This window comes from Urocitellus parryii, chromosome 12 (genome assembly GCF_045843805.1).
Source record: "Urocitellus parryii isolate mUroPar1 chromosome 12, mUroPar1.hap1, whole genome shotgun sequence".
Lineage (NCBI taxonomy): Eukaryota > Metazoa > Chordata > Mammalia > Rodentia > Sciuridae > Urocitellus > Urocitellus parryii.
Window position 1 is genome coordinate 53,465,804 of NC_135542.1, and position 26,920 is coordinate 53,492,723.

General features: G+C 37.1%; 1 protein-coding gene across 5 annotated transcripts in view; it reads left to right on the forward strand.

The window, feature by feature from the left end:
• Clip4 (CAP-Gly domain containing linker protein family member 4) overlaps positions 1 to 26,920 on the forward strand; it is an 89,813-nt gene that overhangs the window by 32,695 nt on the left and 30,198 nt on the right. For all 5 annotated transcript variants that reach the window (XM_077791878.1, XM_077791879.1, XM_077791877.1 and 2 more), the window contains exons 2-8: positions 3,216 to 3,363; positions 14,535 to 14,674; positions 15,387 to 15,480; positions 16,697 to 16,858; positions 18,800 to 18,918; positions 21,872 to 22,108; positions 23,440 to 23,575. In XM_077791878.1, coding sequence (XP_077648004.1) covers positions 3,231 to 3,363; positions 14,535 to 14,674; positions 15,387 to 15,480; positions 16,697 to 16,858; positions 18,800 to 18,918; positions 21,872 to 22,108; positions 23,440 to 23,575 — 1,021 coding nt within the window. In that variant the 5' untranslated portion in view covers positions 3,216 to 3,230. The remainder of the gene's footprint in view (positions 1 to 3,215; positions 3,364 to 14,534; positions 14,675 to 15,386; positions 15,481 to 16,696; positions 16,859 to 18,799; positions 18,919 to 21,871; positions 22,109 to 23,439; positions 23,576 to 26,920) is intronic.

Below are 26,920 nucleotides of genomic sequence, written 5' to 3' on the forward strand. Positions count from 1 at the left end.
CCATTTGGATTTCAACTGTTCTGAGACAATGTTTTGATACGTATCAGAGGATGATACTCCGAGGGGATACTTATTTTCTGTATGTTTCAAGCTAGGCTGTGGCTCATATTGTAATATCATAGTATAAAACAGTGCCTTTGTTATAATAAATACCTTCCTCTACAAAACATTCGTCACATACTTTATACTTCACTTTCACTTTGACACTTATCAGTTATATAAATCTCCTGCACAGTTCAAAGTGAGTGTCTAAATGGCCCAAGAGCAGGTGTACAGGACAGGGAGGGAAAGCAGAGACTTGAAAATGGTAAAAGTCTGTTCCCTACATTTTTATGATGCAAAATCCTCTGCTTCCATCCTAGTTTGCTAATGTGAATATGAGTTTTTTTTTGTAATGCTTTCATTTGATATGGACTACCTGGGCTGAAAGATTGAATCTTGGAATATGACAAATGTGTTCACTTCTATTTTGAAGAAAATTTAGCACATGGTATACCATTCGTAGGCTTTATTTCTAACATTTTGTGTTTACCAAATATAGTCCCATCAGCAAGACCTTTTAAACAGGTGATAATTATGTGGTGTTTTATTGCTCATAACAACCCTAGTTTTGAAATATATAAATTAGTGATCTTAATAGGATCAGCTTCACTCTTTCTCCTTGTTTAAACCTACAATTATCTCTTTACTAAAAGTCTAACAGTTCCCTCATTAATTATTTATAATAATGCTTCTTGGACTTGCTTAGAGAATTAGCCTTTGTTTTTTCTTGATTCAGGCATCTGTATATATTTTTTCATTTTAGAGAGTAAACTGCACTGTTTTTCTGCTGTTTAGTACAACTTTCTGTGACGAAGTGTTCTTTGTGCACTTGTGCAGTATAGTAGCATTAGCCAAAGACAGCTTGAGCTTTTGAGCCCCTGAGTAGAGCTGAAGCCATGGATGAACTGAATCTGAAATTTAATTTAAATAGCCACGTGTATCTGGTGGCTTCCTAGTTGGACATCACAGCTTTTAATTATTAATGCCCCAGGAATCCTTCACTAACCATCTTGAGTCTGTGCTCATAGTTTGCAGCTCTTCTCAGCCACAGCACTTGTTATAATTACAGTGTAATCACAGCTTTCTCATAGAAATTCAGTGCTAGGCTGGAATCTACATGAGGGCAGAGGCAAATCCACTTTCTTGGCATTTGATAAGCCCAGTTTAGGGCTTGGTAAGAAACGATAAATATTTGTTGAATGCATAACTGAACTTGGAGGCAGGTGTCTTACTTTGATATTCTCTTTAGGGCCTAGGGGGGGTAAGTGTTCAATGCTATACATACTTGTTTAGTGATTGAATAGATGTTTTGTGGGTAGCAAATGAAAGGATCATTGGAGGTGTGCTTTTCACATGTTAGTCAGTCTTATTTTGGAATCCATGAAAATCAAGTCTCTTGACAGATTGCTGTGGGAAATTGAACGAAGGGCCTTATGATTCTGAAGATCGTGGTTTCCTGTTATTTGAGCAGCTTGAGGATGCTGCTCTTAGCTATATTCTATAAATCAGTGAGGCTCTTTCTAGGGTCCTGTTAGCCCTGAACCACTTGGAAGAAGTTGGTGGACATTTCTTACTACTTCTGTGATGAGGCAGAATCAGGGGTCTCTGAAAAATCAAAAGATAGTAGAGCCATGTGTGGTTCCTTAACAGTTATTTGTTAAACTTTGTTTCTTACCTCTCAAGGAAGCCTCATAGCCTTTGCAGAATATAGGCCCATATTTACTCCCAAACAAGCAGAGGGCAGCAAGTAGAAATCCCGAGTTAGGGAGAAGCTGTAGTGTGAGGGAGGGCTGTCCTTGAGCTTGGAGTTGACAGTGTTTGAGAAAGATCACAATTAGTTTTCTTTCTGTTTATATGGCAAGGTTCATGTCAAAATGTTCAGAGTATTGGGTGACAAGTAATTTTGTAGCATCCAAGAAAATTTAAATACCTTCAAAATAATAACAACTTGTTTAGGTTATTTAATATGCAATATCCCTGTTTATATAAATGCATACTCCTTGAGGAAAAAAGAAAGCATCTTACTCTTACCAGTTTCTTCTAATGTTGAGTCAAATTTGGAAGAAACCCATTAGCTCAGAGAAATGATGGTTTCCTTGGAGAGGGGTGGGATGATAGAGATGATTAAGTAAGTACAAGGTTGGTTAATCAAGAATAGAGCTCATGTTGAGTAATATCTAGTATGGCATTATCTGCGACTAGATCGAGCTATCATTGAAAAACTTTTTCCGTAACTTATTCTATTCTTTCTACTGAAAATAGTCTAAAATCGTTTTTATTTGGTTTCATAATATGATTTTCTGCTTATATTTAAAATATATATATAAGGGTTCAAAACATTTCAGAATAAAGACCTGATGCAAAAGAAACTGTAAAGTTTTTATCTGCATAGTTAAGTTTTACTTAGCATTTCTCTGCTTTCTATGTCATTTCTGAGATGTAGGCTAGGGTAGCACAAGTCTAATTTAGAGCAAATGTATTCTAAGCACTCATGTTTTCTGGGAAATAGAGGTAATAAAAGTGATATGGTTTAAAAGGCATGGCTTTCCATCTTCTGCTAGGATAGAATAAATAGACCCTCGTACATTAAGTGGAACATTCTCAGTAAGCTCTTACATTTGTGAAAGCGACATGATTAATTTTCAGTAAAGTTTTCTGGGATATCAGAAAATAATGGAAACATTCTAAACTAGATTATTTTCATGGGATGAGCACATGGCACCAGCTACTGGATGACAAATGATACAACCCGTGTCAGCATTATAAGAAGTCCAAGATCCACCTGCAGGGATAATATGCTCTTGTTTGTTACCATGAGTAAGAGGATGTCATCTATTTAGAATAGCTCAGCATTTTAAACTGTTTTTTACCTATTATTGGGAAATATCTTTTTACCGATTATAGTTTATTATTCTTGAACTCTGTCTAGAAGAGATTATGTATGCTGCTGACTGGATAAGAAGCAGTATGAAGCAATGTGTATTTTACACAACAGTTTTGCTAAGAGAACTGTTTTCCTGTCATAAAAGAGACTCTTAAAGATTGAAGTTGAAAATGTCACTAGCTTAGATATTAAAAGAATTTTAGCATTTTTTGTGATTGAAGGCAATCATTCAAAATTGCATATAAATAAAGAAGAAATACTTTATTTTTCCCTTTTCTTTTTCACTTAGGTGGCTTCCTAGAAGATGACCATAGAGGACCTTCCAGATTTTCCATTAGAAGGAAATCCTTTGATTGGAAGATACCCCTTTTTATTTTCAGGTTCTTATACACCAGTTATCTTTTCCATTTCTGCTGCACCAATGCCTTCAGACTGTGGTATGTGACATAACTCTGTTTTCTGTAAACTGGTAACTTGACTTCTGTCTTATGCCCTCTTTGCACTCATAATTTTTTTCTGAAACCATTTGCTCTGGTTTTTATAAAATTGCTAAAGCTTCCCTTTTTCAAAATACAATCGCTTATTGCATTTTCTGCCTCTTAAGCTAAATGCTTTATTTCTGCTGTCAGCATTTTTATTATGTAAAAACGTTAATTTTAAGCACCATGATGGATTTAGAGGATTTTATTTTTAGAATGTAATGGTGCTTAGATATCAAGCATTCTTTTGCTATTGATGTATTTATTTTGGTTAAATACACTGAATTGCTAAAAAAGCCGTGTACTAAGGCAAAGACTGCAAAAGACCCTTCCCTGGAATATGGAATGAGATTGATTCCTGTTTAAATTGGTCCCTTTAATTCTCCTTTGTAAACTGTAAATTTAGAAGTGTCCTAGTCTTTGTCTATTTTGATTTATTTCCTGAGGACTATATTTTATAAGTAGTTGATAAAAGAAAAAGAAAAAAGGAAACCAGGAGGTAAATCTGATAGAATTTCTTACATTTTTAATTTAGAGTTTTTCAGGTAAAATATTGGGTCACTATTTCAAATCGTCTTTGTAGGTAGAAATAATACAATTTTTAAATGTTAGTAGATATAAAGTTATTGGATTAAGAATTTGTCTTTTTACTCATGTTTGTTCTAGTAATTTCTCTTCTCCAAGTTTTCTACATTTTTTTTGTATTCTGGTTCTATAGGAGTTTCATACAGCTGTCACCCAAAGTATTACCTAAAATCTGTACCCCAATCCTGGGAGTTATTTGCAGCTCCCCTTGCCCATGGTGCTGGAGATTGAACCCAGAGGCACTCTACCACTGAGCTCATCCCCAACCCTTTTTAATTTTTAATTTTGAGACAGAGGATTGCTGAGTTGCTGAGGCTGGCCTTTAACTTGTAATCTTCTGCCTCAGCCTCCTGAGTTGCTGGGATTATGGGCATGTGCTACTGTGCCTGGCTTGTTTGCTGCTTTTATAAAAGTTGACTGGGTTTATTTTCAGTTATAACAAAATCATTTATACTGAGGAAACCTTGAACTAAAACCTTGAACATTTTACCTCGCTTATGATGTTTTTTCTATCTTAAATTAGAATCATCTTATTTCCTTTCCTAGACTGTAGGTCTTTGGGATGGAGTAACAGTCACGTTTTATTTTTGCTTACCTAAAGGCTAATACAGCCATTTGTTGAGATTAGTTGTTCAACATTTGATGAATAAATACATTGAATGAAAGATGATGATGAATATAGCTTTGTATAACTGAATTCAAACGTTCCCAGTAGTTCTCAGGCCCTAGATTCTGAGAATCTTTGTGGTCCTGTGCTTCTGCTCTTCCTCCCTCCTGGAATAGAAGGACCATTTGCAGGCTCTCTGACAGATAACCATCCAGCCTCTTGCATATCCTCAGTACTTTTAAACTAATGAAATAGTTAATTTCATCATTAAAAAGCTTTAGTTGTAGTAGATTTGTTTTTGTAAATGGACTAAATTATGTCTCCCTGAAACTTTGGCCAACTGGTACAATATGGGAGAAACACCTCTTTCTATGACAGCCTTCAAGTATCTAAGATAATTTGAACCTTTTCTCACTCTGTGCATCCTTTGGCCACCTGTTTCTAGTTCCCTCAGCAGGTCCTCATTGTCAGGACTTTTAGACTCTTTCCATCCTAGTTATTTTCTTATAAATTGAAGTCAGTGTTCCCTTAAAATGCGGCATTTGGAATTGCATCTGTGGAGCAGACGTTTATCGAGGGTTTCCCGTGTCCTCGGTTCTGCCCTACCTGCTGGGTTGCCACAGTGACCAAGACAGATCTTTTTGAAGGGAAGACAGACAATAGACAAATAGATGAATTAAATAGAACAAAAATAGATTGTAATGAGTTCTGTGGAGAAAAGAGATGGGTACTGGGGTGGGGAGTCATCGGGCAGGGTGGCTACTCTGACAGATAACCAGAGTCGGGGGGCTTCTCTGAAGAATCGTGAGAGGATCTGGGGAGAAGCATTCTAGAAAGAACTAGGGGGGAAACGTTGGTGTATACTAAGAATTAATAGAAGGCCTATTGCTGAGAAGATAAGCAGCTGAGGGGCAGAGTGGAGGAGGTGAAGTTGGAGAGAAGTCCGATCATGTAGCCCCGAGTGGTCCCAATAAGATTAAAACCAAGAAACAAAACAAACCAGTTCACACAAACCAGGCCTTGGTTGTGGAGCCCACTGTGGACCCTCTAGGTGGCTGCTCCGTGAGCTCTGTGTGTCCTAATGCAAGACAGTTTTGCAATCTTTTGCTTTGAAATGTCTTCAGAGCTAGTTCACCCAGAGCACATGCTATAGATGTCATAAACACCATGATGCTTTCTTTAAATAAGAATGGGGAAAATCTTATTTACTCATTTAGGTTACCATTCCTAGTGCTCTTCCTTCCCATGTGTGGACCCAGATTTCCATGGTACCATTTTCCTTCTGCCTGGCGGGGGGGGGGGGGACCTCCTTTAATTTTCTTTGACCAGTGATGAATCCTATCAGTTATTTTATGTCCAAAACATGTTTGTTTCACCTTCTCTTTTGAAAAACAGATTTGCAGGGTGTATAATTCTAGGTCCTTAATTGTTTTCTTTCAGTATTTTAAAGATGTCCCTCTACGGTGTCCCCTCTTGCATTGTTTCTGATGGGAAATCTGCCATCATTGCTATCATTTTTGTTTCTCTGCATGTAATGTGTATTTCCCCTCCTACCCCCAGATGCTTTTAAGATTTTTTTCTTTATTACCAGTTCTGAGCAATTTTACTATTATGTACCCTAGGATAGTTTTCTTTATGTTCTTGTGCTTGGAGTCTGTTGAGCTGCTTGCATCGGTGGGTTTCAGTTTTCATCAAGTTTGGGAAATCATTATTTCAGGTCTCTTTTCTATTCTTACCATTTTTTTTTCAGAGACCTAGGTTACATATATGTTAGACTGCTTGAAGTTGTTTTTCCATAACTCTCTGATTATTTTTCATTTTCTAAAACATTTTTCTGTGTTTCATTTTGGATTGTTTTTACTAACAGTATCTTCAAGTTTCTTAATCTTTTCTTTTACAGTGTCTAATTAGATGCTGATCTCATCCAGTGTCATTTTCATTTCAAATGGAGTTTCATCTTTTAAGTTGGATTTGAGTCTTTTAAAATGTCATCCACGTCTCTCAACCTTTGAACATTTAGCCTATAGCTATAGTGACTATTTCAGTGTTCTTTCCTATCATAAATCTGTCAACTCCAGCACTGTTTTGATTTATTATCCTCTTGATGGTGCATCCCGTCTTCCTCTTGCCTTGCATGCTTCGTAGTCTTTAACCAGATATCAGATGTTGTGAATTGTACCTGGGTGGGTGCTGGCCAGTTTTGCATTTTTGTAAGTTTTTTTTTGAGCTCTGTTCTGTGGTTATTATTCTCCATGCCTGAGTACTCTCTTCAGTGCCCTGTGAATTACGGGAATTTTGTTTTTCAGTATTTCTGGTAGGTGTGAGCACTGATCCTGCTGGGTATCTGAGGAGGCACCTCTGTAGATCTCTGGGGTTCTCGCGTAGCACCCCTGTTTCTTCTGGAACTCTGCCCTGTGACCTCTTGCCAGCTTGGTTTCTGTGATACTCAGCTCAATCTCCTCAAATCAGGGTATCCATAGGGCTTTTTTTTTTTTGAATCCTCTTTCCTACACTGAGACCTGGAGACTCCCAGGGTAGTAGCTTGGGGCTGTTGAAAGACTCAGCCTGTTTGTATTCTGTTCCTAGAAGTTCCTGTCTTTCAGTGCCTCGTGTCAAGTTCTTTGACAACCATTGCTAGCTCCTCTGGTGTTTTGGCTATTTCAGATGGGAGGGAAGTATGTTCCCTGTTATTCCTGACATCTTCCCCAGTTCTTCTTTTACCTCACTTCATTTTGATTAATTTTTTTCAAAGTATGGAAATTTAAAATTTGAATGTAGCTGGATGTATTAATTTATTTAATCATAGAATAGGGATTTATTTATTTATTTATTTTTCTAATTAGTTATACATGACAGCAGAATGCATTTTATTTTATTATACACAGATATGGAGCACAACTTTTCATTTCTCTGCATGTACACAATGCAGAAGTTGCACCATTTGTACAATTATACATGTACCCACGATGTCTGTTTCATTTTAGAATCTTACCTACCCCTATGCCCCCTCCCTTCCTCCTCTCTCCTTTGCCCAAGCCAAAGTTTCTCCATTCTTCCCATGCCCTCTCCCCCAATTATGGATCAGCATCCACTTATCTCGGAGAGAAACATTCGGGCTTTGGTTTTTTGGGATTGGCTTACTTTGCTTAGCATGATATTCTCCAACTGCAAATTTATCTACAAATGCCATAATTTTATTCTCTTTTAATGCTGAATAATATTCCATTGGGTATAGATACCACAGTTTTTTTTATCCATTTATCTGTTGAAGGGCATTTGTGTTGGTTCCACAGTTTAGCTATTGTGAATTGAGCTGCTATAAACATTGATGTGGCTGCATCACTACAGTATGCTGATTTTAAGTCCTTCAATTTGCAGGCCACCAGCAATGTATGAGTGTACCTTTTCCTCCACATCCTCACCAGCACTTATTGTTGTTTGTATTTATTGATAATTGCCATTCTGACTGAAGGTAGAATAGGGATTTAAATGAAGAGTCATGCTGGCTTTAATTGTAGGTAAATTGCTTATTTTCCTTGTCCATTTGTTTCTTCAGATAAAATGAGAATGATAATAGTACCTATTACATATGGTTATTATGAGAATTAAATAAATTAATATACATACAGTTAATAGCAAAGTTGCTGGCACCTATTAAACACTTAATAAATATAACCTATTACTGTTTATTATCCAAATACACAGTCTGCTATTTTGCAACATTTTTCTCTTTTTTTCATTTTTTGGTTCTTTTTAGACATACATGCCAATAGAGTGTTTTGACATACTATACATACACGGAGTATAACTTATTCTAAACAGGATCCCATTCTTCTGGTCACATATGATGTGGAGTTACATTGGTGGTATATTCATATATAGGAAAGTTATATCTGATTCATTCTACTGTCTTTCCTATTCCTATCCCCCCTTACTTCCTTTCATTCCCTCATCCAATGTCTAATCCAATGAATTTCTATTCTTCTCCTCTCTACCCTCCCTTGTTGTGGGTTAGCAACCACATATCAGAGAGAACATTTGGCCTTTGTTTTTTTGTGACTGGCTTATTTCACTTAGCATGATATTCTCCAGTTTCATCCCTTTACCAGCAAATGCCATAATTTCATTCTTCTTTATGGCTGAGTGACATTCCATTGTGTATATATATATATCTATATTTTTTTAATTCATTCATCTGTTGAAGGGGTACCTAGGTTGGTTCCATAGTGGCTGTGTCACTATAGTATGCTGATGTCCTTTGGGTATAAACTGAAAAGTGGGATAACTGGGTCAGATGCTGGTTCCATTCCAAGAATCTTCATATAGCTTTCCATAATGATTGCACCGATTTGCAGTCCCACCAGCAATGTATAAGTGAACCTTTTTCCTGACATCCTTGCCAACATTTATTGTTACTTGTACTATTGATAATTGCTGTTCTGACTGGAGTGAGATAGAATCTCAGTTTATAAGTCTGGAGGGCAGCCCATGAAGAAGACTTCTAGATTTGACCTCAAACTATCTTTGACTGGTGAAATAAGGTTAGCAGTTTCAGTCTGATGAATTTTCCTGGTTTGTAATTTGAATGTCTTTGGCGATATCATCAGATGTTCTAGTGAACTCTCTGAGTAACTCTCACAGCAGCAGGCATGGAGGTTGTCCATATTTGAGCTGTTGGAGTGACTTCTTTGAAGTTTATATCAAGTTGTTCAGCTTCAGCTTAGAGGGATTAGGGAAAGGGAAGTTTTAGGAAATTGGAAATGCTAGTTTAGAGAGTCTGTCCTAACTAGATATTGGAGGAATGAGTAATTCAGGGTCCAATCAAATTTACAGGTTGGTTGGTAACAAAACCTCAAAGATAATGGATAAGATTAGCTAATATGGTGGCTCTTGCCTGGTGACTTGGGAGGTTGAAGCAGGAGGAGCTCAAGTTCAAGGCCAGCCTCAGCAACTGAGCCAAGACCCTGTCACAAAATAAATAAAGAAGTGCTGGGGATGTAGCTCATGGTAATATCCAAATGTTCTCATTAGCTCCATAAGTTTTTTAAAACTGGTAATAAGAAACCTTAGATTAGACTTTTTTTTTTTTTTTTTAATGATGGGGATTGAACACAGGGTACTTTACCACTGAGCCACATCCCCAGCCCTTTTTATTTTTAAATTTGAGAAAGGGTCTCACTAAGTTGCTCTGAAGCTGGTTTGAACTTGTGAAATTGCTGGATTATTGTATACCAGTGTACCCAACTCAGACTATTAAAAGCATTTCAGGCTAAGTAAATAAGCCAGTTACTTTTACAAGTATGTCCTATTATAATGAAAACAGATTATTATTGAATATATATAAATATAGATTTTGCCATAAACATAAATAATATTTGGTAAGAGTTTATGAACTCTGGAAGGGTCAGGTAGGGAGAAAAATGTGCTTCATTTTTGTTTACAAAAGTATGCTTTACCCAATTGTTGTTAGTTATAGATCTCAAGAGAAGGGTTCTTTAAATCTGCAAAACAGGGGCTGGGATTGTGGCTCAGCGGTAGAGCGCTCGCCTAGCACATGCAAGGCCCTGGGTTCAATTCTCTGCACCACATAAAAATAAATAAAATAAAGGTATTGTATACAAATAAAGAATAAATATTAAAACAATAAAATAAATCTGAAAGCAAAACATTGAAGAACTAGAAATATTTTGAACAAAGTCACAGAAATTATAATCATCCATCAGTTTGTTCAGTCCCCTGTAATTAATTCTTGATTCTGGTCCAGCAGTCTCATGAATCTTTTTTTTTTCATTAGAGGTCTGGAAATTCTTACCCAATCTAATGGTATGATTTTAAAGTTATCAGAAATTTGTATTTGTCTTTTCCCTGAATCGTCTTGCAGTTTTGTATCATAGATGCTTGTCAAAGCTTTCAGGAAGACATGAGAGCCAAATAATAACTGCCTGTTAGGACAAAAGCCTTAAGGCTGTGGGTAAAGATTATGGGAGTTCATTATCATACAGTTGATGAGGAAATTTGATCATTTCTTTGACATTTTAAGATAACTGGAATTATAACTGATAATATTATACCAGGACCTATCAAATTACTAAGAATTTCATACCATTTCTGGAACAGTTATTGATAATATACCCATACAAATATAACATAAGGAGAGTTAATTATGGCCTATATTTGATAGTGCTTCTTGTGCCTAAATTGGTTTTACTTTTGCTTGATAATTCTTCTCATGCAAATAAGTTTAATTACTTTAACAACTCTTCCTGTTTGGGGGTTTTTCGGTCTTTCCGAAATATCCCAAAGTTAATCTGAGGTCAAAAAGTCTTCATCCAGAATTGGAGTTTTCAGAAGTTTGCAAAAAATGTCAGAAGATTCAAAACACTTAATTGAATAGGATCCCAATTATCTATTTTACCCAAATGACAAAAATTTCAAAGGTAAATACAGAAGGCCACATAGTTGAAAAAGAGAAAAAGAAGAAGAAAGACAGACTAAAGAGCTTTGGCTCTTTTCATGGAAAAATTTAAGTAACCCAAGACCTGGCAAAGACAACACGAAGCACAGGAAATTATCTTACAAACCCCAGAATCTTTGTTTCCTAGGAGGCCCTCTGAAAAGTTAAATCCAAAATTTAATTTTTAAAAATTTTTTAGATGTGGATGGACCTTTATTTTATTCATTTATTTATATGAGGTGCTGAGAATCAAACCCAGTATCTCATGCATGCCAGGCAAATGCTCTACCACTGAGCTACAGCCCCAGCCCAAACCAAACTTTTTACACTCTACTATCAAGAGAAATTTTTATCATTTTAACTGAGATATGCTCACATTCTGTTTTTGCATGACTTTGAAATTAATCATACATTCTTTTATTTTTAGCTTGCTTGGCAGCACAAGACTTTCTTTCTTCCCAATTTCCTATAGCCATTTAGTTTTCCTTCATTTTCCTTTTCCTCAACAAAAGCCACGTCCTCACATCTTTTCTTAACTGTCATGATAGGATTCTGTAGATTGGCAAATTTATGAATATACCTTTTCATAATTCCTAGAAGCGTCCTTCCTTGTGGTACAGTTTTTCATTGTAGCGCAGGACATGTTTACTAACACCTAGACATCTTTCATTCATCTGTCCAAAAGCAGATAAACTTTTTTTTCAGCAGTTAATGTTTCAGTATTTTATGTGGACATAATCAACTTAATTCACTTGTTTTTTTTAACAATTATACTTTGATTACTCATAAAAATTTCATAAGACATTAAATAGCTCATCATCATCTAAGTTTTTTTCTTGCTAAGAAATTTTGTAACAGATTGCATGAACTTACTTGTAATTCATTTGTTTTATAACATGAGCTTATTTGAATAGTAAACCTAGGTAGAATTAAAGTTTATGTTTGTGTCATATTTAATGCTAACACTCTGCAGACATATCCATTTTTTTAAAGAAGTAAACCATTAGTATTTTTATTTACCAAAGATTACTTAAGTGATGTGATCTTAAAAGGCACTTGGGTTAGTTCCTATTTTTCTGAATGTTTTAGGAATACTTAATTAGTATAAGCACTTGAGATTTTTTACTCATGTCTGTTTAACTTTTGTAAATACATATGAACATACAGACCTAAGCATAGATAGTTTAGCTTTCATTTCAAAATTTTGGCCAATACTCCAAAGCTTCTAGTTTGATAAAGGAAGCTGGGTCCACCTTGTGCCTCTGGCAGCTAGAAGGTTACCCATTCTGATGGCCAAAACTTTGTATTAGAGATTTTTCATTTGCACACGCTATAAGGATTCTTTAGAGAAGTTTTTTTTCTTTGTCTTTTTGAGTCATTTTGGTTTTTAGAAGGTTCTGCATCCAAATCAAAGGATGCATTCCATTGTGTCAGAGCGTCAGGATCCTTCCTGTTCCAGGGCACTGCAACAATGAACTATCTTGTCTCATTAAAGATTTCCCAAAGTAGTCATTGTAATCCCAAATTATCCGTTGTAAATTTCATCCATTTTCCAGAAAGGCACACGATCTTGGTCCATAGTTGGTTCTGTACCAGTTGGAATCCATCCTTCTCTTATATTCTTTAAGAATTCTTACATTCTTAGATTCTTAACTGTGTGAAGGGTCCCCCCCCCACTTTTTTTTGTATTGGGTATTGAACCCAGGGAAACTTAATCACTGAGCCACATCCCCAGCCCTTTTTTGTATTTTCTTTAGAGATTGGGTCTCACTGATTTGCTTAGGGCCTCACTAAGGTGCTGAGGCTGGAGTTTTACTCTTGATCTTCCTACCTCAGTCTCCTTAGCTGCTGGGATTACAGGTGTGCACGACCATACCCAGCTTCAAGGTCCCACATTTGAGCAGTTGTTCTGAAGCACTGGGAATCACGTTTTCCCCTCAGTCCCTCTTTGAACAGAGTAGGATGACTGACCAAGGAACTTCAGCAGAGGCCACTCAACAAAATGCACATGGCATAGGCCTGTGATCCTAGTGACTCCAGAGGCTGAGGCAGGAGGATTGCAGTTTCAGGGCCAGACTTGGAAACTTTGTGAGACCCTCTCTCAAAATAAAAAATTTAAAAAGTGCTGGGGATGTAGCTCAGAAGTAAACGTTCCTAGGTTCAATTCCAGTGCCTCCCTGCTACCTGCATGTGTGTGTGGGGGGGGGGGGCGGGGGGGGATTGAAAGTTGATTTTCTCTAGTGGATGCTGCTCTGCTTTTTTTTTTTTTTTTTTTTTAACAAGCCCCTGGTTTGGTGTTTCTCCTTTGATATTTTCATTATCCCAACTCTGTAAAGTAAGACTTATGTGTACATGTTATGATTTTGGAAAATATGTAAATATACAAAGAAGAAAAATTAGCCCTGTGAGTCCTACTGCTTGTGTTTGCTGCTTCGTCGGAGCTCAACAGCGTTATCTCAGCCAGCAGCCTAAGGGAGGAAGGAAGACAGGCCTGGGGACAGATCTCGCTTCCCACCCCAGATTTCCCACTCAGTAGCTGCCTGACTGTGAGCTAGTTGTTTAATACGATTTTCTCTTACACAAAACGAGAATAATAATACCTGGCGGGTAAGGTGTTTGTGGCAGTTAAATTCTAAGTGCTCAGCAGACTTTAGTTTTCTAATGTTTTCCTTTTTAGATACTTCTTCTTTTTATAGTCCCCATTTTTTTTTGTTTGGATGAAGACAGTAGAATTGATTTTTTTTCCCCCTTGAAATTCATGAGCCATTCCCTTCTTCTGTAGTTGTAGGATGGTCAGTCTTTTTCTCTAAATCTTGAGAAGGACATTTTAAGAAATATCTAGATCACACAATCAATTTTGTCTCATATTCTGTGGTTTTACTAATACCGATTCCACAACCACCCAGTCATTTTTGTCCCAAGTTTCTACGTCCTTATCTGTTGGAATAGCCTTTCTCCTCATATTTCTTCAGTGGGTAAAAAGCAAAGCTCTTTATTATAGAAAATTAGGAAAATAGGAAAGTAGAAAGAACATTTGAAATCGCAAGTTTTTATCTAGTGTATTTAATGTTTGGCATATTTATTATTTTCATTTTTGTTATCATAGATGTGATTTCTACTATTCATGACATTTGTGTTTTGAGAGGAAGACTACTGGTAAAATTAGATAGGTTTTTTTTTCTGTGCCTTAGAAAAAATACTTGGAAAATTCAGGGTTTGAGATCTGTGTGCTTACATTTGGTTTCATCTAAGATAAAAAATATCGTGTGATACATGGAAGTCTCATTGCCTCAGAAATTTAGACAAGCCTTGTTTTTGGTCACTCTGACACTGGTTTTGAGAATTATGTAAGGTTGAGTCTACTTTTTGTCTACCATTTAAAAAATATCTGTGTCATTTGAGTTTTAATCCTATTATTTATTATTTTCAATATATTTGAAACTTGTAACAAATCTGAATTCTACCTTTTTTTTTAAATTTCAGAGTTTTCCTTCTTTGATCCTAATGATGCCTCATGCCAGGAAATTCTCTTTGATCCCAAAACTTCCGTCTCAGAATTATTTGCCATTTTAAGACAATGGGTTCCTCAGGTCCAGCAAAACATTGACATTATTGGAAATGAGGTAAAAAAAAATTGTTGCATTTTCCATTTTGCATTGTTGTTAGGATTGTTAATGGTATAGATCCCTCCCACCCCACCCATCTGAATGGGGAGATAGTGATGAAGGTGAAGCCTTCAAGGTTTTGCTTTTGTCCTTTGTGTTTCCATGGGCAGCAGGTGGGAGCTCTGATCTTGTCCTCTTGCTCCTCATGCTCTGTACTTTCTTACACCTGGGGTTCCAGCACTGGAGACATTTGGGTAGGGGTAGGGAGAGGCACTTTGCATATTTTCTCCTTTATACAAATGGCTTTTGCAAACTTGCATGCATTTCTTGAAGGGATTTGATCACCATCACATTCTGTCTACAATTTTGAATGATTTGACAAAGATCTGGGCTTTTAAATATAAAAAATGTTTGATTCTTGGAGGGGGCCGTTCTTGACCCACATGTTGTCATATTATAGGAGGACAGTGTTTGTACTTTCTTAAAGTAGTATTCTACTGATTGGGGAAAAGTGTTTTTTTGCTCATTTTTGATTACTTTGGAGTCATCTTTTAAGAATTTTCTTCTGTGGGGAACAAGTTCAATATTCATTAGGTTGACTGCGGGATATTCGTTATTGTTGGGTGTAATTCAGGTAGGACAGACTAACTCGGCTCCCCAGCACTGATTTGGAAGTCACTGGTACTTCTGTAGTTAGGTTGTAATCGTGTTTTTTTCTTGGCTTTCTTAGATTCTTAAGAGAGGTTGCAATGTGAATGATAGAGATGGACTGACAGATATGACTCTTTTACATTATACTTGCAAGTCTGGAGCTCATGGTATTGGTAAGTATGTGGTAATCTGTTGCTTGCTTGGGTCATCTGCATCTGTGCACCAGTCAGAGACCTGGGAAGACAGTCAACAGGCAGAACTCTTCAACTGGGTGAGGAATCTGTTAGGTCCTTCCTAAACCTTGTTTCTTTTTCTCTGGAAAGTTTTATACTCTCCTGCTACCTCTCAACTTTTCTGCAGCAGGCTCCCTGTCTAATTGCTTCCTAGCTGGTCTGTCCTAGAATTTTCCCAAGGGCTTCCAGCAGGATCAGTCCAAAGTTCATTTTCTAGGCATAGCAATCTCCACAGAATCCCAGATTTTGTAGGCTTGAAGGAGGTATGTTCCAATTTAGGAAACATCTATGTGTGTTTTCCAAAATTGATACTCTCCTGTGGTTTAGCATTTTATAAATCTGCCTCTAGCTAAACTATAGATTGTGATTATCTCTCCCAATTTCAGTAGTCTAATACAGAGTGCCTTAAACTTTGGATGGTGTAAGACTCTTCCCCCACCCCCTCCATAATCCATCATTGACTGGTACTTTTGTAAAGTAAAAATGGATTTATAATATAAAATGAAATAAAGCCCCAATATTTTTAAAAAGGCATAAAATTATATTTTAGTCAATATAGTCAGAAGAAATATTAACTAGGGAAAAAAAGTTACAAAAATTACAGATTACAGCTTGGAACTTCTAGATCCACAGTGCTCACTTTTTTTTTCTCCCTTGGAATATTTTTTTTTATGATTCTTTTTAGTTATACATGACAGTAGATGCCATTTTGACATAATTAAAAAAGCATGGAATATATCTGTTCTAACTCAGACCTCAATATCTCTCCGCCCCTTCCCTCCCCCAACCTCCTGCTTTCTTCCCTCTATTGATCTTTCTGCCATTTACCCGTAGTTATTTTTCCACAGCACTCACTTTGAGTAGCACATTATTTTTAAAGGCTTCATAGTATTCCATAATATGGGTGTCTCAATTTATTTAACGAGTTTTAATATTGTACTTTTAGGTTGTTTCAGAATTTTATTTTTAATAAACAGTGCAGTAATGAAAAACTTTATAGATGAGTGTTCACAAACCTGAATATGATTATTTTCTTAGAATAAATTCCTGAAAGTGAAGCTTTTGAGGTGTTAAGGTATATTCAGTGTGCTTTGACTTTTTCCATTGGGACTTAAAAGGTGTACTGGGAAAAAATAATTTAGAAAATCTTCTTTAGGTGATGTAGAGACAGCTGTAAAATTTGCAGCTCGACTTATTGACCTGGGAGCAGATGTCAGTTTGCGGAGTCGCTGGACAAATATGAATGCTTTGCATTATGCTGCTTATTTTGATGTCCCAGAACTTATAAGACTGATTTTGAAGACCTCAAAACCAAAAGGCAAGTATTATCAGATCACTGTTAGCTGTTATTAATTGGAGATTTTAATAGTAGCATAAAATTATAGTTTAAGGCAATTTTTCTTCTAATGCATCTTGATATGTCTTCCTACCTCATTCCTCATTTTATTTCTGAGATAGTTGAGAATTTCTTTCTTAAAGATTAATGACTATCCTTTCACATAAGTCTTAGTATAAAAAGACACAAAAATAGCATTCTTTGGGTTTTCCTATCTTTTCAGATTCTCCAGTGTAACATGGGTTTATGTGTAATTGATTCTAGGTGCTTTATAATTCTTTCATCTTGCCTGGGTAGCCAGGAATAGAGCAATAAAGCCTTTGGAGGTAGGCATAGAAGTAATAAAGTATATTTCTTTTAGATGGTGTTCATTTCTGAAATTCTGTGATTCTACTTAACAGATGAAATTTCAGTCTGATCCCCGTTGCCCTTCCCCACAAAATCTCAATGGTGGTATACTAAAATTGAAGATCTTAACATCTAAATCCCAAGCCTGGCTTTTGACTTTCTGGTTCTCCTCTTGGGCGGGGGGGGGGTGTCAGTTATCTTTGGAGAGCAAGTGAAAAGCATTTCTTTAGTAAAAGAGAGTATGCTGAATTGCCCCCACTGTAGAAGACATGTTCTAGAGATTCCATAGGAAAATGGAACATTAGTTTCTAATCACAGATTCACAAGGATGGTCAATTTTCTCTTTGAAATTTTACCTTTTCACTTTCTTAATGGTATTGGGGAAAGCCTGTATTGATGGTACCTTGTCTTTTTTAAAAAATATTTTTTTAGTTGTTGATAGACCCTTTATTATTTACTTATTTATCTGCAGTGATGAGAAATGAACCCAGTGCCTCACACATGCCAAGCAAGTGCACTACCGCTGAGCCCCAGCCCCAGCCCCAGCCCCAGCCCCTTGTCTTTAATAGTTGAAGAAAGTTTGTCCTGAGCATATCTGGCTTGCCTGCAGTTGTAGGAAGGGCATGCAGGGATGGTGGTGTGTCGATTAAGGTAAATCTGCAGAACCAGAGACATATTAAATAGAAATATTGCAGAAAATGTTATAGGAAACATTCAACCTGGGATTCCCAAGTCTGGAGGATTTCCCATGGTTAAGTATACCATAATGACGATTTATTGAAAGATATCAAAATGTCCTTAGAATTTCAAGATTTCTTTTCTTGTAATGAACTCCAACCCCTTTTCTTATAATGATTTGTTGAATAGGGTATTATGAACGATGGATATATATTTATATATATGTGTGTGTGCGTGAGAGTACATTTATATGTTTAGTCTTTAATTGGTGAGATAATTCTGCATTGTTTCACATAGTGGGAGTTGAAGAATTAGCAGTCTTTTTTCCTGCTAAGAACTAAATAGTAAATAAATATTTTAGATTTTTCAGACCATATGATCTGTTAAGTTTTATGATTATAAGCATGAAAATGTCATGTGAATGAGTGTACCTGTGATCTAATAAAACTTAGAAACAGATGGTCAGGTGGGTTTTGCCCATGGGTCATAATTTGTTGATCCCTGACCTAAACCCTATTGCTTCGCTGTGGTTGTTAGAGCAAACGTGAAAGAGATTTAGTGAGAGGTCATGGGAAAGCAGTAATTTATACAAATACAAATTATTGCCATTCATTACTTTTAATATGATTTGGTTTGTGATAGCTGGAAAACCCATGATAGTATCACTTGATTTTAATAATAATGAACTTTATTATACTAGAAAAATAATCAGTTGATTGTTTTGGCCAGATTGTAATGCAAAGATTTTATTCCATTGTGAAACAGTACTTCTGGTGGGTTAATTTAAGTCTTATAAAAGGCTAAAAATCCCCAAGCCCCCAAGCTTTCCATTTCCTGTTAAATTATAATAGCTAAATTTAAAATTTTAGTTAATATACTTGTCATGTTTAATTGCAGATGTGGATGCCACTTGCAGTGACTTTAATTTTGGAACGGCTTTGCATATTGCAGCGTATAACTTGTGTGCAGGTGCTACAAAATGCTTACTGGAGCTTGGAGCAAACCCCGCATTTAGGGTAAGAGGTTGAAGTAAAAGAACGAGAAAATTTATATTATCTCCTAACAGAGAGCTGAATTCAGATGTTGTTATCAATAGAAGAACTCCTATATATGACTGAGCAATTTATATATATATATATATATATATATATATATATATATATACACATATATACCTAAATGTATATAGATATAAAGAGTATGATGAGATTTGTCTTAAATACATTTAAGGCATGAATTTAAGGCATGAATTTCAGTCCTTTTATATTAAGTTCTACAACATTTGCATTTAGGAAAGTAAACTCATCTTAAAAACATCATAATATTTGAGTTTTAAATATCTTTAGGTTTTGGATATATTTATAAAAAGTTAACTGTTAAATACAAAGGTGTATATTAAGGTGATTTTTAAATTAGATAATACTTTAAATTATTTTGAAAAGAAAACTTATGCCAAAAGATTAAAAGTTAAAATAAGTGCAAACTTTAAATATACCTCTAAGAATGTAAAAACACATTTGAAAAGCACAGTTAGCCGTGTCCCTTGGAGCACAGGGTGATGGCCACAGTGTTAGAAGAACATGGAATTCTGTAATGAATAAGCCTGCTCACGTTAGGAAGACATCATCATCGTGGCTATTTTTTTTTCCTTTTTTTATATTATTAGTTGTTCAAAACATTACAAAGCTCTTGACATATCATATTTCATACATTTGATTCGAGCAGATTATGAGCTATTTTGTTTTCTTAACACAAGTTTCAGTTGCTAAATTTCATGGTAGCAGAATCGTGCAACTGGCTTTCAAAAGTGAGGACATGTGCAATGTGCAGGCTCAGGGGACTGAGGCAGGAGGATGCAAGTTCAAGGCCAGCCTGGCAATTTAGTGAGACCCTATCTCAAAATAAAAAATAAAAAGGGCTGTGGATATAGCTCAGGGATAGAGAGCCCCTGAGTTCAACAGTACAACGTACAAAAAAAGAAAAAAAAAAGTGAGGACCCTACAAAAGACACAAGACTACTTATGACTCATCAGCACAGTGTTTAAATTTTTTTTGGGGGGGGGGGCTGGGGTGTGGCTCAAGCGGTAGCGCGCTCTCCTGGCATGCGAGCGGCCCTGGGTTCGATCCTTAGCACCACATACAAAACAAAATGTTGTGTCCGCCGAAAACTAAAAAATAAATATTAAAATTCTCTCTCTCTCTTTTTAAAATTTTTTTTGTGTTTCTCCACGTGTATTCATCTCTCTAGGAGTACACATCAGTGCTATGCATATGTTTCTTGTATTTTGTATTTTTCTTTGAAATCTCAGATTTAAGTAGTCCATCACCATCCCAGAAATCCGGGAACAGGTCTTCCCTTCTCATTTTTACTCAGGACCAAGCTGACTTGAGTTTTAAAACAAAACAAACAACAACAACAACAACAAAATGTTGGGCAGTTGCAAACCACGTGTGCACTTAAAGCCTTAATTTTAAAAATCTGTATGGATCCTTTGAAGATCATCAGCAGAGGAGAAGAAATGGTTTTCCATTAACAAAACTATCTTGATTCATCATATTAAAAAAGATTGAGAAACCTGGACTTTCTCAAAGTCTCATTAAGTAATGTTTTTCCATTAACAAAACTATCTTGATTCATCATATTAAAAAAGATAGAGAAACCTGGACTTTCTCATAAAGTCCAAGGTTTTTGGTTGGGGAAAATAAGGAAGGTGTCTTTTCTAAGGGAAGCATAGTATGGAGAATAGGAAGGCCAAGGACTTGGTTGGGTCAAGTTAGGGTGCAGACGGCAGGGACTGTAACGTCATCTCTGCCAGAAATCATATCAATGATTTTGAGCCATTAATCTCTTTATCTCTGATTTTCCTAATTGGCAAACTGGAAATTTCAGTATTTTTTAATTTAATTGGTTATTGTCTCTTCCACTTTAATATGAACCTGCAAAGGGCAGGGATTCTGCTTTGTTCACAAGCTTTTCCCTGACCTGAGAAGGAAGGGAGATGGCTTGTACAACAGGGTTTTCGTTATATGGACACCATGCTGATAAAGTGGGTTTGTGTCTGGTGTCTTGTCACAGGATAAATTCCAGGCTACAGTCTCTTCTTTATAGTGCTAAAGAGCATTTTTCTTGATAATAGGCCAAATTTTAGAAACATGAGAACTATAGTTTCTGTTTCTAAAATCTGAGTTACTTCATGAGTGGACAGGAGGCCCAGGTCACCAATCCCAGGTGGGCAGCGGTGGAGTAGTGGACTATAGTCAGTGTTCCTTAATGATGGGGATGCATTTAAAGCAATGCATTGCTAGGTGATTTTGTCCTTGTTCGAACATCATAGTGTGCATTTACCTAAGTGAAGTGGCTGTGCCATCACAAGGTGATTCAGTCTATGGGAGCACTGTTGTATATATGGTCCCTTATTGACAAAAATATCATTAAGTGGTGCATGGCTGTGGTTGGGTCTGGGAATGGAAAGCCAGTCAGCCCTGTGACTTCTCTTTCCAAGCTTGCCCTCTCTGTACCTGAGCAGCCAGACATGCTATTCACCTGGGCTTTGGAACCTGTCCTTCCCAGCACACAGAACACTTCTCCCTCATTTCCTGAGGATCTCCATATACACACATCTTCCAGGGAGGCCTTCCCTGGCCACTCTGTATTAATAACTCCTCCTACACCTACCTCTGAGCCCAGGGTCTCCATTCCTTTTCTTTTCTACTGTTTTCCTTTTCTTTTCTCATTCCTTTTCTCTTACTACTGTTTAATACACCATATAACTTACTTGTTTAATTGTTTAAATTCTGTCTCTCCCACCAGAATATATGTTCTTCTTGCATAGAGTAAGTGTCCAGTAAATATTTTTGAATAAATAAAAGATACATGCGTTTAACTTAAAATTCTGCCATAAAAGAATTTCATGTGACCATCCAGGGCTCTAATTCAGTAGGAGTTGAAGATTTTCTCTTTATTTGTAGAATGACAAAGGACAGATCCCTGCTGATGTTGTTCCAGATCCAGTGGACATGCCGTTGGAAATGGCCGATGCTGCAGCCACTGCTAAGGAGATCAAGCAGATGCTTCTAGATGCGGTGCCCCTGTCGTGTAGCGTCACAAAGGCCATGCTTCAAAACTGTGATCACGTTACTGCCAAGTCAATGCTTACCTCTCTCGGCTTGAAGTTAGGGGATCGTGTGGTCATCGCAGGACAGAAGGTACAGTAAGCCACTGTGGGCCCTGAAGCTATGTCCATGGCCTGTGTTCAAAGGTGTGTGCAGCATGGTCAGAGTTTTGAATTTTTGGGAAAAGGTTCAATGTAGAGGTAGGAGGTCCCTTATTGACTGAGAATATGCAATTTAGATGTAAGTTTACTATGAAGTCTGATTTATGGATGTAAACTTATTAGAACTTGATAGGGAAAGTGTCTGCGTTTGCATGGGAAAGAGTGGAGCAGAGTGGAGCTGCTGAATAAATTTAGAGGCATGAGCTGAGCAGTGATCTAGCCCCCTTGTCTGTGCAGTCCCCACCCCACCTCCAGAGGCTCCTCCCACTGCAACGGCACAGAGGCCAAGTGAGGGAGACCCTACTGTTCTTCAGTGTTTGGCTCCAAGATGCCACAAACAGGGACATGTAACCTGACAGGAAAGAGTTCTATGCAAAGGAAGACTCCTCCCTCCCCTGACCCCACCCCACCAACAGTGCAGCAGACTGCAGATCCCTTTTCCTCCAGAGTGGCAGCTTCTGTGTGGCATTTGTGGTGGCCAGTTTTTTGGTTTTCTGATACCTTCTTTTCTTTTTGCCGTGCTGGGGGTGGAACCCAGGGCCTTGTCCGTGCTAGCCAAGTGCTCCATCACTGAGCTAAGCCTCCAGCTCCATCGGAGGTTCTGTTTTTGTTTTTAATTTTGACATCACTAGAGAACTTAGTGTGGAGCTTAGTGTGGAACAGGGCATTCCTGCTTGGATGCTGAAATTCCCAGCATCTTCACCTTTCAATATTTGAATGGGTTTTGTTGGGGGTGATGCAATTTACAGACTTGATATATTAAGAAAATTGATTCAAAAAGGAATCAAAGCTACAAATAATTAGGTCAAGAATGACTTTTACCAAAATAATGCCTTCACAGGACATTTATTAGGTTTTCACTGTCTGTGGAGTTAAAACACCAGGAGATTATGAATGCATGGCTTTTTAAATTTAGATTGAGTGTTAATCTTTAGTAGCATTCATTCCTATAACTATGTCTGAGAAGGTGGACCCTTAAGAGAGTTATTCTGTTGTTTTATCTTATTTTTCATTTTGGTTAATTCTAGCTGCACTGAAGAGCAGTCTCCAGTTGTAACGTGGACTTGTCTCTCTTTCCTTTCAGTTCCATTGATAAAGAGTTAACTCTTTTATTATTATTTCATGTCCCATTTAGTGTTCCTTATTCTGAAGACTACTTTGAGACAGTGAAATTTTTAAGACTTCTCTGGTAAATTTGCCAGGAGGAGGTCACTTGGAATTACTAATAATTCTAAAAATTGTTTTGATATATATTTTCTTTAGGTTGGGACATTAAGATTTTGTGGAACAACTGAATTTGCAAGTGGGCAGTGGGCTGGCATTGAATTAGATGAACCAGAAGGAAAAAACAATGGAAGTGTTGGAAAAGTCCAGTACTTTAAATGTTCCCCCAAATATGGTAAGGTTGATGCTATTTAACTTACTAAGGATTAACTAAAAAATAATCAGATTTTACTCTTTTATAGATTTTTGTTTGTTTGTTTGTTTGTTTTTGTTTTTTTTGATGATGCTGGGGATTGAACCAGGGCTGATGCATGCAAAGCTCACACCCTACTACTAAGCTGCACCTCCAGTCTCTCTTACAGTTTTTAAATGAAACTTTTCTCCTGACTACTTATATGATCGATGAGGGAAATGGGGATTTAGGGAGGAGTTTTTAAAAATAGGAGATGTTATAGCATGTTTATTCACATTGATAAGAATTACAGAAAAGAGAAGTGGAGGCTGCGGGAGTGGAAGGGCAGTCACAGGAGGAGAGCCCTCGAAGAGCTGACGAGGCTGGAATCCAGCCTAGGGGTGACCTGGCATTGCATCCGGCACAGCTCCCCCTCCCCAAGGAAAGAAGTGGTGGGGAGGTGGGGAGATTCTCTTTTGACTGTGGGTGTCCTTTCAAAAGCTGAGAAGTGAGACCATTAGCTAATATTAGGAGAGGGAAGGGTATTTGGAAGTTTGAGGAAAGAGATTCAAGAAGTTCATTGAGGAGAAGGAGAATGTGGCCAGGTCAGGGAGATATGGTAGATGGCCAGGTGCTGCTGAGGGCCAAATGGGAGCCTGTTGTCATAGACTTATTAGAGTCAGACCAGCATGCGAGATTAGGTGTTTTTTTTTTTTTTTTCCCCCTTAAGTCATATTAAACTGTTTGGTTATAGGTGCTGATTAAGCAGAATCTGGTTTCACCAGGGCTATTTTTTCTCAAATTACAAATAGGAGGAAGTAGGCAGAGGAGTTGAGGATTTTAGGAGAGCGGTGAGCGTGATGAATGGTGGAATCTAGGACAGCTGGTGGGGAAAATGAGGATGCTACTGGGGAGATGGACCATGACAGCATGATGGGATTGTCCATTTCCATGTGGTGGAGGGGCCATGGGGTGCTGGAGTTAGTGACCTGGAGTGGTTGAGGCTCCAGCATACCTTGTGGAGAGCTGTACAGGTTACGATGAGCCTGGCAGCTGAGCTGGAGGAGAGGGACAGCTCATGGGAAGGGCAGTGCTCAAGGAACAGACAGCCTGGGTGTTAGGTGGCTGCCTGGGCGGGTGTGGCATTCACCATGAGCCAAGCCAGGAGGAGAGGAGTGGGGGAGGTCAGGGAGCCAGCCAGCTGCTGGAGGTTTTTACTGGATGAGGATGAATATTAGTGACTCCAACTTCAGTTGTGGCTTCCTGAAGGAGAGGTAGGAGTGGTGCAGTCAGGTTGCAGCCCTTGCCTCGGATCAGCATCTCTATAGAAGCACTCAACAGATGTTAACCCTTGGCTCTTATAAATTTACCAAAATTACTGGTTTCTTTTTTGTTACATTTAGGATGGAGCCTTGGGGATTTGTCTATTAAGAATTTTTTTTGTGTTTACAAAATTTGCTCACTATGTAAAATTTGAAAAACAAAAAAGGAGAAAGAAGAAAATAAAAATCACCTGTACTTTTTTTTCTCTTTAGTATTTCTCCCACAAAATTTGGATCATGTATATAGTAGTTACATGTTCTGCATCTTTACTTGACATCCTATTATAATTTCCCTGAATCTTTAAGTATTATTTGAAAATGGGATTTTAAATGGATCTATTTCCTTTAATTTTTCCAATTGGGTGAAAATTTCTGTTTGGATTCACATTTCTCTGGTTGTGGCAAAATAGAACATTTAAAATGTCTTGTTTTACTATATGTATTTTTTGTGTTATTAGCAGTTATCTATTCATATTATTTGCCCATTTAAATTGATATATTAGTGTTTTCTTAAAAAAAGAAACTGATATGAGTTTTAGAAAATACATTATTTAGAATATTGGCTCTTATATTTATTATATATATTTTGCTCAATTTGTCATTTGCCTTTGAACTTTGTTTGTAGTGTTTTGGGGCATCTAGTTGTACACAGTGAAAAGGCTTTTCCTTTATAAATTGTTGTATTGCTTTCATTCCTTGATGGATAGTTCTTTCTAATCCAAAGATTAGTAACAATGTATTTTATTCCTTTGAATATTTTAATTTTTTAACATGTGATTATGTAATTCACTTAAAGCTTACTGGTTAGTGGTGTAAGATTAACGTTTTAATTTTAGTTTTCCTCTGTTAACTGTCAGGCAGACTAAGGGCAGGACCAAAAACCTTTAGCTACACATAAAGCAGATGTAAATCAGACTTAGGGGAAATAGTTTGTCTAGAAATTTTATGTGGATTACCAAACCCATCATTCCAAGGTGTTGATTCAGCTCAGCACCCCAGGAGCAGTCAGGCCTGCTGGGGTGGGGATCCTGTGTTGGATGGCTGAAGGTGGGAGTAACCCTTCCTGCTGACTCAGCCAGAGTCCCTAAGGTCCTTAGGTGGAGGAGTTGGTGAATCCCCTGCAAACCAGAAGCCAAAACATTTGTTTCTTCTGAGCAATGTTTCTCTTTCTCTGTTTTGAAATCTGTCCTTTTCCCTTCTTTTATTACAAATTAAGTTCTTATAAATGCTGTGGTCTGTTTCAGGATTGCTTTTTTCTAATGATCTTTTGAATCTAGCACATATTATTTTTTTTTAATTGTAGAAGTTTTATAATAAATTTTAATACTCGGTGGTAATACTGGTTTAATGTCTTTTAATGATTACCAAAGTGAATACATGAACCTAGTTTTGATAAGTTGATTTCTATTCTAAAGCTTATTAAATAAATCAAAACCCTCCTTTGACTTATCTTTCCCTGCCTTCTGAGTCTGGCTCTTTAGCGGCCAAAGCTTTTTCAACTCCTTTAGCTGTATCTTCTGATATTAGTATCCATGTTTATAAATAGTATATTTATATGACTCTTTCTTGATTTTTCCAGCTTGAGACATCTTTTGGCTTAGTATTTAGAGATTCATTGCTCTTACTCTTCTAAGTCAGTTTCTTTCTTGTTGTTTTAGAGGAGCCTACTGTTCAGTAGCTTTCTGACAAAGGATGCATGAGAAATAAAATGTTTTGAGACTTTCCATTCTAAAAATGTGTTTATTTTGCTGGGCAGGGAGTGCATGCTTGTAATTGTAGCAGCTTGGGAGGCTAAGGCAGGAGGATAGCAAGCTTGAGATCAGTTTCAGCAATTTAGCAATTCCCTGTCTCAAAATAAAAAATAAAACCAGGACTGGGTTGTGGCTCAGTGGTAGAGCATTTGCCTAGGATGTATAAGGTCCTGAGTACTGCAATCAATCAATCAAAAATATTTCTACCATCCTGTATGGCATGATGATGATGGTTTGGGATAAGGAATGTTGAGTACATTTTCCCTCAGTATTTT